The 11,325-nt window shown below is 51.1% G+C and overlaps 2 protein-coding genes across 5 annotated transcripts in view; one reads left to right on the top strand and one right to left on the bottom strand.

The window, feature by feature from the left end:
* The window catches only part of LOC138766264 (ficolin-1-B-like), a 13,453-nt gene extending 5,017 nt beyond the window's left edge, over positions 1 to 8,436 (top strand). The window contains exons 3-8 of one of the 2 annotated variants that reach the window (XM_069943718.1): positions 946 to 999; positions 2,255 to 2,281; positions 2,403 to 2,530; positions 2,791 to 2,920; positions 5,891 to 6,025; positions 6,508 to 8,436. In XM_069943718.1, coding sequence (XP_069799819.1) covers positions 946 to 999; positions 2,255 to 2,281; positions 2,403 to 2,530; positions 2,791 to 2,920; positions 5,891 to 6,025; positions 6,508 to 6,758 — 725 coding nt within the window. In that variant the 3' untranslated portion in view covers positions 6,759 to 8,436. The remainder of the gene's footprint in view (positions 1 to 945; positions 1,000 to 2,254; positions 2,282 to 2,402; positions 2,531 to 2,790; positions 2,921 to 5,890; positions 6,026 to 6,507) is intronic. The other variant, XM_069943719.1, reaches the window with a different exon arrangement.
* LOC138766263 (dual specificity testis-specific protein kinase 2-like) overlaps positions 8,239 to 11,325 on the bottom strand; it is a 27,674-nt gene continuing 24,587 nt past the window's right edge. For all 3 annotated transcript variants that reach the window (XM_069943715.1, XM_069943716.1, XM_069943717.1), the window contains exons 5-9: positions 10,483 to 10,632; positions 10,207 to 10,380; positions 9,315 to 9,398; positions 9,065 to 9,151; positions 8,239 to 8,584 (exon numbers count right to left, since the gene is read on the bottom strand). In XM_069943715.1, coding sequence (XP_069799816.1) covers positions 8,483 to 8,584; positions 9,065 to 9,151; positions 9,315 to 9,398; positions 10,207 to 10,380; positions 10,483 to 10,632 — 597 coding nt within the window. In that variant the 3' untranslated portion in view covers positions 8,239 to 8,482. The remainder of the gene's footprint in view (positions 8,585 to 9,064; positions 9,152 to 9,314; positions 9,399 to 10,206; positions 10,381 to 10,482; positions 10,633 to 11,325) is intronic.

Here is an 11,325-nt window from a genome sequence, read left to right as displayed (position 1 = left end):
GATAAAAAAAAAGTACCAGCGTCCACAGTTCTGACCATCTGCCTCTTGCTATATGTGGGCACCGAGTGACACGAGATCCAGGAACGCAGGCCCCACCTCTGGTGACTCCTTAGGAATCCTAGCGTGTTGCAGCAGAGTTCTTGGCTTTAACTGTTCTTATCTAACTGCTGTCTCATTTAAAGGGGAACTCTCAGCAGGTTAGACGAATCTAACGTGCTGATAGCATCCTAGTGGGCACGGGGCGCTGAGAATGAAGGTATGTCTGTTACCTTCATCCTCTGTGCCGTTCCCATGCTTTTAGTTATGCCCGGTAAGCAGTTAGGAGCACTGGGGGTGGGGCTACTGCCCCTCCGAGCACTAATCTGGCCTGCCCCCTCCATTTATAATCATTGGGGGCAGATCACCACATGCTGTAGCCCCTGGAAGGCCCGCCCATTCTAATGATTATCAATTTAGGGGTCCGGCTAGGCCGTATTGGTGCTCGCCCCAGTGCTCCTAATCGCTATTCGGGCACAACTAAAAGCACGGGAGTGGAGCCGAAGATGAAGGTAAGAGACCTACCTCCCTTCCTTCCTTCCTCGGCACCCCCTGCCCACTAGGGAGCCATCAGCAGGTTAGATTCGTATTTTTTCCTTTAAAGTACCTTCTGCAGATTCTTTCTAGTGTTTGAGAAGATGATACAATAGCCCACGTTTACAGTTAACCCCTAGTTGCTTTTCGCTTCAGCTGTGCTATATAGTACATAGAATACAGTGACACCAAGTGGTGGGAGTGCAAACTGAAGGCTTCTATAGTATGAGAGAAGATGCTGCAGAAGTCATATATAATGTAGGGAAACAAGAATCTACTAATCCAGATGGGTCAGGAAAGCGGACGGATCCTTCTATAGATGTCTACAGAAGCCAGAAAATCCTCAGATAGACATCCTACTTCTTCTATTCATAGGAGACAGCGGAGCCCCGGGAATACCAGGGAAGATGGGACCACAAGGAAACAAAGGTACAAGCTGGTATAACCTGGGTATCTCCTGTATATAATTATATATGTACAGCTGGTATAACCTGGGTATCTCCTGTATATAATTATATATGTACAGCTGGTATAACCTGTATATAATTATATATGTACAGCTGGTATAACCTGGGGATCTCCTGTATATAATTATATATGTACAGCTGGTATAACCTGGGTATCTCCTGTATATAATTATATATGTACAGCTGGTATAACCTGGGTATATACTGTATATAATTATATATGTACAGCTGGTATAACCTGGGTATCTCCTGTATATAATTATATATGTACAGCTGGTATAACCTGGGTATCTCCTGTACATAATGTGTATATGTACAGCTGATATAACCTGGGGATCTCCTGTATATAATTATATATATGTACAGCTGGTATAACCTGGGTATCTCCTGTATATAATTATATATGTACAGCTGGTATAACCTGTATATAATTATATATGTAAAGCTGGTATAACCTGGGTATCTCCTGTATATAATTATATATGTACAGCTGGTATAACCTGGGTATCTCCTGTGTATTATATATATATATATATATATATATATATATATATATATATATATATAGATGTAGAAATTAATATCTCTAGTATATAGTGTTATGGAACATGCTGGTATAACCTGGGTTTCCTTTTGTTTAAATATCAGCAACAGCTGCAAACCAAACCTTAGATCTGTAAAATGTATGTGCACACTGCTGAAAAGTGACAGAAACACCGTTGCGTAATCCGCCGCTCGCGCCGGCGCGCGCATTTCCGCCCGTGTCATAGGCTCTATTCTATTCATGGGCGGATTCCTTCCTCCATGCAAAGAATGATCAAGTTCATTCTTGGGCAGAGGAAGAAATATGCCCGTGCATAGAATGGAGTCTATGACATGGGGGGAGACACGTGCGCCCGCCGCATTCCGCGAGCGGGCGCAAGGGGCGGATTTCGCAACGGAGTTTCTGTCACTTTTCAGCAGTGTGCACTTACCCTAATGCAGTATATTGATCTGTCAGCAGGTGGCGCTGTGTTACTGTGTAGAGTTCTGTATGGTTCTCTGGTTATGAGGTCCTTCTCCATCTTTATATGATGTACATGATGGTTTCTTTATCTCAGGAGCTGATTCTCATGTTACAGGTCGGCAGATCTGCGACCCCTCTGTATACTGTTATATATACAATTATATATATGAGCTCAGTGCACCCTCAGTAAATGTCGCTCTACTCTCTTTAGGGGATCCCGGAATTTGCTCTCAGAACAGTAAGTTGTGAGATTAAGGTCTACGGAAAGCGTCCGTCAGTGCGAGTGCGCACATTGTATAGGATGGCGGTCGTTCCAATGGTTTACGTCTCACAATCTCCCACCGATGATTTCTCTTCAGCCGCCAAGAGCTGTCAGGACCTGCTGGATGGGGGTCAGTCTATCACTGGGTGGTACACCATCTATCCTCCAGGGGGCGCTCCTCTCACTCTGCTCTGTGACATGGAAAGTGATGGAGGCGGCTGGACAGTAAGTCTCCTCTTGCTCTGTTCTCCTGGTTTCTGGTTTTGAACTCTTTGAAATCCAATATGTCTCCCTTACAGTTACATCGGGGTCACTCAGCTTTCCCAGTGTCCTGAATGGTGGATGGGACCCATCTGGGGGGATAGATAACCTGGCTGAGAAGCTGAGGGAGGTTCCTGGGGGAGGTATATGGGCAGCACCAGGGTCTATCTGTATCTGGGAAAGCTGGGTGACAGCTCCTATAGACCAGGCCTCTCTTCTTGCAGGTGTTCCAGAGACGCATGGACGGTTCTGTGGAGTTTTTCAGGGGCTGGGATGATTATAGGACGGGATTCGGAGGTCAGAGCAGCGAATTCTGGCTGGGGAACGACAACCTGCACCGCCTGACTGCTGATGGTAATGAAAGAGTTAATCATCTTTTCTGGCTGGATTGTCGTTACAGTGTGTCACTATGTTACAGTATACACCAATACTACTGGGGGCTCCTCAGCACTGTACACACTGGGGGGGGGGGGGGGGCTCCTCAGCACTGTACACACTGGGGGGGGGGGGGCTCCTCAGCACTGTACACACTGGGGGGGGGGGGCTCCTCAGCACTGTACACACTGGGGGGGGGGGGCTCCTCAGCACTGTACACACTGGGGGGGGGCTCCTCAGCACTGTACACACTGGGGGGGGGGGCTCCTCAGCACTGTACACACTGGGGGGGCTCCTCAGCACTGTACACACCGGGGGGGGGGGGGGGGCTCCTCAGCACTGTACACACCGGGGGGGGGGGGGGGGGGGGGGCTCCTCAGCACTGTACACACTGGGGGGGGGGGGGGGGGGCTCCTCAGCACTGTACACACTGGGGGGGGGGGGGCTCCTCAGCACTGTACACACTGGGGGGGGGCTCCTCAGCACTGTACACACTGGGGGGGGGCTCCTCAGCACTGTACACACTGGGGGGGGCTCCTCAGCACTGTACACACTGGGGGGGCTCCTCAGCACTGTACACACTGGGGGGGAGGCTCCTCGGCACTGTACACACTGGGGGGGAGGCTCCTCGGCACTGTACACACTGGGGGGGAGGCTCCTCGGCACTGTACACACTGGGGGGGGGGGCTCCTCGGCACTGTACACACGGGGGGGGGGGGGGCTCCTCGGCACTGTACACACTGGGGGGGGGGGCTCCTCGGCACTGTACACACTGGGGGCGGGCTCCTCGGCACTGTACACACTGGGGGCGGGCTCCTCGGCACTGTACACACTGGGGGCGGGCTCCTCGGCACTGTACACACTGGGGGCGGGCTCCTCGGCACTGTACACACTGGGGGCGGGCTCCTCGGCACTGTACACACTGGGGGCGGGCTCCTCGGCACTGTACACACTGGGGGCGGGCTCCTCAGCACTGTACACACTGGGGGGGGGGGGGCTCCTCAGCACTGTACACACTGGGGGCGGGCTCCTCAGCACTGTACACACTGGGGGCGGGAGGGCTCCTCAGCACTGTACACACTGGGGGGGGGGGCTCCTCAGCACTGTACACACTGGGGGGGGGGGGCTCCTCAGCACTGTACACACTGGGGGGGGGGGGCTCCTCAGCACTGTACACACTGGGGGGGGGCTCCTCAGCACTGTACACACTGGGGGGGGGGCTCCTCAGCACTGTACACACTGGGGGGGGGGGGCTCCTCAGCACTGTACACACTGGGGGGGGGGGCTCCTCAGCACTGTACACACTGGGGGGGGGGGGCTCCTCAGCACTGTACACACTGGGGGGGCTCCTCAGCACTGTACACACTGGGGGGGGGGCTCCTCAGCACTGTACACACTGGGGGGGGGGCTCCTCAGCACTGTACACACTGGGGGGGGGGGCTCCTCAGCACTGTACACACTGGGGGGGGGGCTCCTCAGCACTGTACACACTGGGGGGGGGCTCCTCAGCACTGTACACACTGGGGGGGGTCAGCACTGTCCACACTGGGGGGGGGGGGCTCCTCAGCACTGTACACACTGGGGGGGTCAGCACTGTACACACTGGGGGGGGGCTCCTCAGCACTGTACACACTGGGGGGGGTCAGCACTGTACACACTGGGGGGGGCTCCTCAGCACTGTACACACTGGGGGGGGGGGCTCCTCAGCACTGTACACACTGGGGGGGGGGGCTCCTCAGCACTGTACACACTGGGGGGGGGGGCTCCTCAGCACTGTACACACTGGGGGGGGCTCCTCAGCACTGTACACACTGGGGGGGGCTCCTCAGCACTGTACACACTGGGGGGGGCTCCTCAGCACTGTACACACTGGGGGGGGCTCCTCAGCACTGTACACACTGGGGGGGGCTCCTCAGCACTGTACACACCGGGGGGGGGCTCCTCAGCACTGTACACACTGGGGGGGGCTCCTTAGCACTGTACACACTGGGGGGGGCTCCTCAGCACTGTACACACTGGCGGGGGCTCCTCAGCACTGTACACACCGGGGGGGGGGGCTCCTCAGCACTGTACACACCGGGGGGGGGGGGCTCCTCAGCACTGTACACACCGGGGGGGGGGGGGCTCCTCAGCACTGTACACACCAGGGGGGGGCTCCTCAGCACTGTACACAACAGGGGGGGGGGGCTCCTCAGCACTGTACACACTGGGGGGGGGGGGCTCCTCAGCACTGTACACACTGGGGGGGGGGCTCCTCAGCACTGTACACACCGGGGGGGGCTCCTCAGCACTGTACACACTGGGGGGGGGGGGGGCTCCTCAGCACTGTACACACTGGGGGGGGGGCTCCTCAGCACTGTACACACTGGGGGGGGGCTCCTCAGCACTGTACACACTGGGGGGGGGCTCCTCAGCACTGTACACACCGGGGGGGGGGGGGGCTCCTCAGCACTGTACACACCGGGGGGGGGGGGCTCCTCAGCACTGTACACACCAGGGGGGGGCTCCTCAGCACTGTACACAACAGGGGGGGGGCTCCTCAGCACTGTACACACTGGGGGGGGGGGGCTCCTCAGCACTGTACACACTGGGGGGGGGGGGCTCCTCAGCACTGTACACACCGGGGGGGGCTCCTCAGCACTGTACACACTGGGGGGGGGGCTCCTCAGCACTGTACACACTGGGGGGGGGCTCCTCAGCACTGTACACACTGGGGGCGGGGGGGCTCCTCAGCACTGTACACACTGGGGGGGCTCCTCAGCACTGTACACACTGGGGGGGGGCTCCTCAGCACTGTACACACTGGGGGCGGGGGGGCTCCTCAGCACTGTACACACTGGGGGGGGGGCTCCTCAGCACTGTACACACTGGGGGTGGGGGTGGGGGGCTCTTCATGTCTGGTGACCCCTCTTATTCCTCACCGCCCGTCTTGCCCTCCTCTTCTTGTAGGGAACTTCCATCTTCGGGTCGACCTGATAGATTTTTCGAATGTCCACACTTACGCCTCGTTCAGCGATTTCAGCGTAGCCGATGAGGCGCACAACTACACTCTTGGTTCTATCCAGTTCATGGGGGGATCTGCAGGTCAGTATAAACACGTCTCCCCACAAGGGAGTGAAATGACTTCTGACGTCCAGCTCTCCCAGAGTCCTGAATGGCCAAAGACTTCTGACGTCCAGCTCTCCCAGAGTCCTGAATGGCCAAAGACTTCTGACGTCCAGCTCTCCCAGAGTCCTGAATGGCCAAAGACTTCTGACGTCCAGCTCTCCCAGAGTCCTGAATGGCCAAAGACTTCTGACGTCCAGCTCTCCCAGAGTCATGAATGGCCAAAGACTTCTGACGTCCAGCTCTCCCAGAGTCCTGAATGTCCCATGACTTCTGACGTCCAGCTCTCCCAGTGTCCTGAATGGCGAATGCGATAGGAGCTGTGTACGTCTGTCAGGGTGGCGGAAAAGCTGGGTGAGAATCTCTTTGGATCTAAAATGGCAGCTAGACATGGTGACCTCCCCCTAGAGCAGTGCAGTGATGATGGGAGTAGTAGTTTCATACCTCTTTGTCTCTTTCAGGGGACTCTCTAACCTACCACAAAAACAACAGTTTTAGCACAAAAGATCGCGACAACGACAAAGCCAGCCATAACTGTGCCGCCTCGTACCGCGGAGGATGGTGGTACAGCTCCTGTCATGACTCCAACCTCAACGGACTCTACCTGAGGGGGAACCACAGCAGCTACGCCAACGGGGTCAACTGGCTGAAAGGACGTGGCTACCATTACTCCTACCGAGTGTCCGAGATGAAATTCCGACCTCAGCCCTGAGGGAAAGCTGCGATGGTGGCGGCCATGTTATCCAGGAATCTATTAAACAACAATGGGATTGGGGTCTTATATAAGGCTGCACAAGGTCACCGACAGGTCACAGGTCGGCAGATGATGGACCTGGTCTCCAACCTGTGGCCCTTAAAGGGGTAGTTCACAAAGAAAATTCTTTCAAATCAACTGGTCTTAGCAAGTGCCACAGATTTGTAATTCATTTCTATTAAAAAAAAAAAAAATTCAGTCTTTCAGTACTTATCAGCTGCTGTATGTCCTGCAGGAAGTGGTGTATTCCTTCCAGTCTGACACAGTGCTCTCTGTTGCCATCTCTGTCCATGTCAGGAACTGTCCAGATCAGCAACAAATCCCCATAGAAAACCTCTCCTGCTCTTCAGACTGGAAAAACAAAAGACCCACTAGAGATAGCTGAACACTTCACTTGGCTGATTGGCCGTTCTCATAGAGAATGAAGAGAATGGCAGTGTACATGTGCGACCACCACTCCAATGCCAAAAGACGTTTGGGGGAGCGGGGGAGGTCCAACCACTATCAGTTAGTTATGCCCTACCCTGATTTCCTGGGGTTAACCCTCCAAGAGCCTTTCCACATGACTAAAATCCACACAGATCTGGACATGGTATCCACAGTGGTTTCCATCTCAGTGGGAAGAAGCTATGGCCGCCCTGGGGACACAGTAAAATCTCAGCACCTTCTTGTAAAACCACGCTGTAGATTTTTCATTGTTAGGAGTAAAGTCTCCTGTCACTCGTCTGCCCGTTACTGCATTGAAACGTTACACATTTCGGCCGACATGAATAAATCCGTATCATGAATCTACAGGCACCATGTTATAGAGCAGGAGGAGCTGAGCGGATCAATATATATATCTTTATAGGAAAATATTCAGTACAACAGTAAAATCCCAGCTCTTTCTATTCTTAGGAGTCCGGTGGGTAGAGTCACTCAATGATAGGACCGCCCACTGGACTCCTAAGCATCAGAGATTTCAATCAATAAAGGACAAGTTAGACAGAATTTTTCCCTAGGAAGATATATATCAATGCGCTCAGCTCTTCCGGCTCTATAACATGGCGCCCACAGATTACAGAGCATGTTCGTGGTCACAGGTTCCCTTTAAGTTTACTGTGTGAACGAGTCCTAGGAGGCTGAAAATCCAGCATGGAATCCGTGTCTAAAACTGATGCTGTTAGTGATGGGGATTCTGATGCAGAGTTATTTACAATGGGTCAAAGCCAAAAAACAGGTTGGTCCCGTCCTGTCCAGAGTCTTAAGATGGCGGCAAACAAGAAGGAGGGGTCTGCTTTCTTCTTTCACTTCAAAAGGCAGATGTAAAAAGGCCCCCTCCGCCCAACCATTGTGATATGCAAGTGGTGTAATCCAACAATTGACAGCCAAATATTATAAACCGCCATCCAGGGTCATAGGGAACAACCCCGCCCCCAAGACATCACATTCATGCAAGTTAACATAACAAGAAAAAATTTATTCTTTATACAGAGCCCTCCCCCCGCCTCCATTCCTGGTGATGAATAAAACATTCCCTAAGGTCCGTCATCATCGGGTCACATGACCTTGAGTCCAGGAATCTTCAGCAAAAGTTTTTGTTTCTTTGTTTTTTTCCAATGTACAAAACAGTTCAATAAATACCCGGGTATCTGTATCCTGTATACTGTACAGTTATTTACAGCGCTGGCGGTGCGGGGTCCTCAGGAGGCGTCCTGCAGCTCTGTCCGGGATTCCAGAGTCTCTGCCGCGTCTTCCAGTTCATCCAGGATCTCACAGAATGAGGGCCGCTTAAAGGCTTCGAGCTGGGAGAGGAGAAAGACATAAAGGGGTTAAAGGGGTACTCCACTCAAAGATAACTCTCCATGGTGAGAGTAACAATTCCTGCCATACTTATTATCTATTCAGTCTCCTTCCCCCAGTTTTCTGCTGAAAACACAAAAATCTGTGTGTGAGCTTTTCTCTCTGTCTCCTGCTGCTCCCCCCTCCCTTCTGAGACGGCTGATGTAAACAAGTGCCTGGCAGGCTGTATCTGCAAGGCACTTGTTTACATCAGCCGTCTCGGAAGTGAGGGGGGAGGAGCAGGAGACAGATTTTTGTGTCTTCAGCAGAAAGCAGCAGCTGAGAACTGGGGGAAGGAGACTGACTAGATAATAACAAGTATGGAAGGAATTGTTAGTCTCACCACGGGAAGCAGCATATCAAAAGTTATCTTTGAGTGGAATACCCCTTTAACTATAAAACACACTGCTCTATGGGGTTTCCTCTATGGTTCCTCCACCTACCCGACAGCAGCTCGCAGCCACATCCAGCACCTGTGGGGGGCAGTCTCTCACCAAGGATTGAAATGCAACAACATCCAAACCAAAGTCCTAAGGATTAAAGAACAGTAATAAGAGGAGATGGGTATAATGGAAAGACAACAAAGTAGTATCACATGATATGGGGGGGGGGGTAGTATTGTGTCTATCTGCGACTCATAAGGGGACCCCAGAGATTATTAATAGTGTCAAATAATAAGGAACCAATCATTACCCGCGTCCTGGGCAGAATTTCAGGATCAGCAGGAATTCGACCGAGGATTTCACAGAGGACAATTCCAAAAGAAAAGACATCAACCTGAAAAATAAGAAGAATTTAGGAGCTGAAGCCCATATGGGGCAGTATTATAGTAGTTATATCCCTGTATATAGGAGCAGTATTATAGTAGTTATATTCTTGTATATAGGGGGCAGTATTATAGTAGTTATATCCCTGTATATAGGAGCAGTATTATAGTAGTTATATTCCTGTATATAGGGGCAGTATTATAGTAGTTATATTCCTGTATATAGGGGCAGTATTATAGTAGTATATTCCTGTATATAGGAGCAGTATTATAGTTATATTCCTGTATATAGGGGCAGTATTATAGTAGTTATATCCCTGTATATAGGAGCAGTATTATAGTAGTTATATTCCTGTATATAGGAGCAGTATTATAGTAGTTATATTCCTGTCTATAGGGGCAGTATTATAGTAGTTATATTCCTGTATATAGGAGCAGTATTATAGTAGTTATATTCTTGTATATAGGAGCAGTATTATAGTAGTTATATTCCTGGATATAGGAGGCAGTATTATAGTAGTTATATTCTTGTATATAGGAGCAGTGTTATAGTAGTTATATCCCTGTATATAGGAGCAGTATTATAGTAGTTATATTCCTGTATATAGGGAGCAGTATTATAGTAGGTATATTCCTGTATATAGGAGGCAGTATATAGTAGTTATATTCCTGTATATAGGGGCAGTATTATAGTAGTTATATTCCTGTCTATAGGGGCAGTATTATAGTAGTTATATTCCTGTATATAGGAGCAGTATTATAGTTCTACTATTTCACTGGTATTGCAGCAGCCAGCACCAGTGATCTGATCTCACACACCTTGCGGTCGTACGGTTCTCCACGTAACATTTCAGGCGCCATCCAGAAGGCAGATCCTACAAGAGACAGTTTCCTTTCTCCATTCTTCAGTGGCGGCTCCACTACCTCCCGGGCCAGACCAAAATCTGTGACAAGTGCTTCTCGTCCCCGCGCGGTCACTCTTATGAGACAGTTCTGTAAAATACATAAGCAGCAATGAGGTGGGCCCCTGAAGTAACCCAAACCAGATTGTAGCCCTTGCAGTATAATCATACCCAATGCACTTATACACATTACCTTGGAGTTGAGGTCACGATGATAGATATTCTTGGAGTGTAGATAGACCATCCCCCGACTGATGTCACATGACAGGTCCACCTTCTCTTTCCAGTTCAGCGATACTTCTTTACAGGCCAATAGCTCCTCCAGGCAGCCTCCATTCACGTACTGTGGGAGGACCGATAATCACTAAAAATCTAATGTTACTGGCTGATAGCCAGAGCTGTATTCATAATTCTGCTGTCACAGATAAATACACATTAGCTTTATAAAGCATTGCATTGTGGGAGGAAAAAAAAGTGCATATATATATATATATATATATATACACACACACACTTTTTTGCTATATCCCACAATGCAACCTACAAAAAGCTCTATAAAGCACCAAAGTACATCTTGCTCAATACTTATACTAAACCAGGAGGTGGCAGCAGTGAGAGGTGACTGTTCGCAAAAGCAGCAGAATAAGGTTTGCAGCTCTGGATGTGACTATAGAGTGTAATAAGATTTCACTGTGGATCGGTGCATCAAAGTACAGTACTGAAGGCTGTCGGGGCATGATAGGAGTTGTAGTTTTGTAGCAGCTGAGGAACAATGGTCGATAACAGAGGTGTCAAACAATTCCCATCATGCCCAGACAGCCAAAACTTTAGCTTTAGCTGTCCAGGCATGATGGGAATTGTAGTTTTGCAACAGCTGGAGGGCTGCAGTTTGACACCTATGGTCTGTAACAGGGGTCCTCAACTGGCGGACCGCGGTCTGAACCCGGACCGCGGAGGCCAGCTTTCCGGACCCCTGGTCAGACCTCCTAACCGCCCTGGACGGACAGGATCTGGGGCAGTTAGGAGGCCCCGCTCC

This window comes from Dendropsophus ebraccatus, chromosome 10, assembly GCF_027789765.1.
Source record: "Dendropsophus ebraccatus isolate aDenEbr1 chromosome 10, aDenEbr1.pat, whole genome shotgun sequence".
NCBI lineage: Eukaryota > Metazoa > Chordata > Amphibia > Anura > Hylidae > Dendropsophus > Dendropsophus ebraccatus.
Note: the sequence above shows the minus strand (reverse complement) of the source record. Positions and strands in the feature narration are given on the sequence as shown.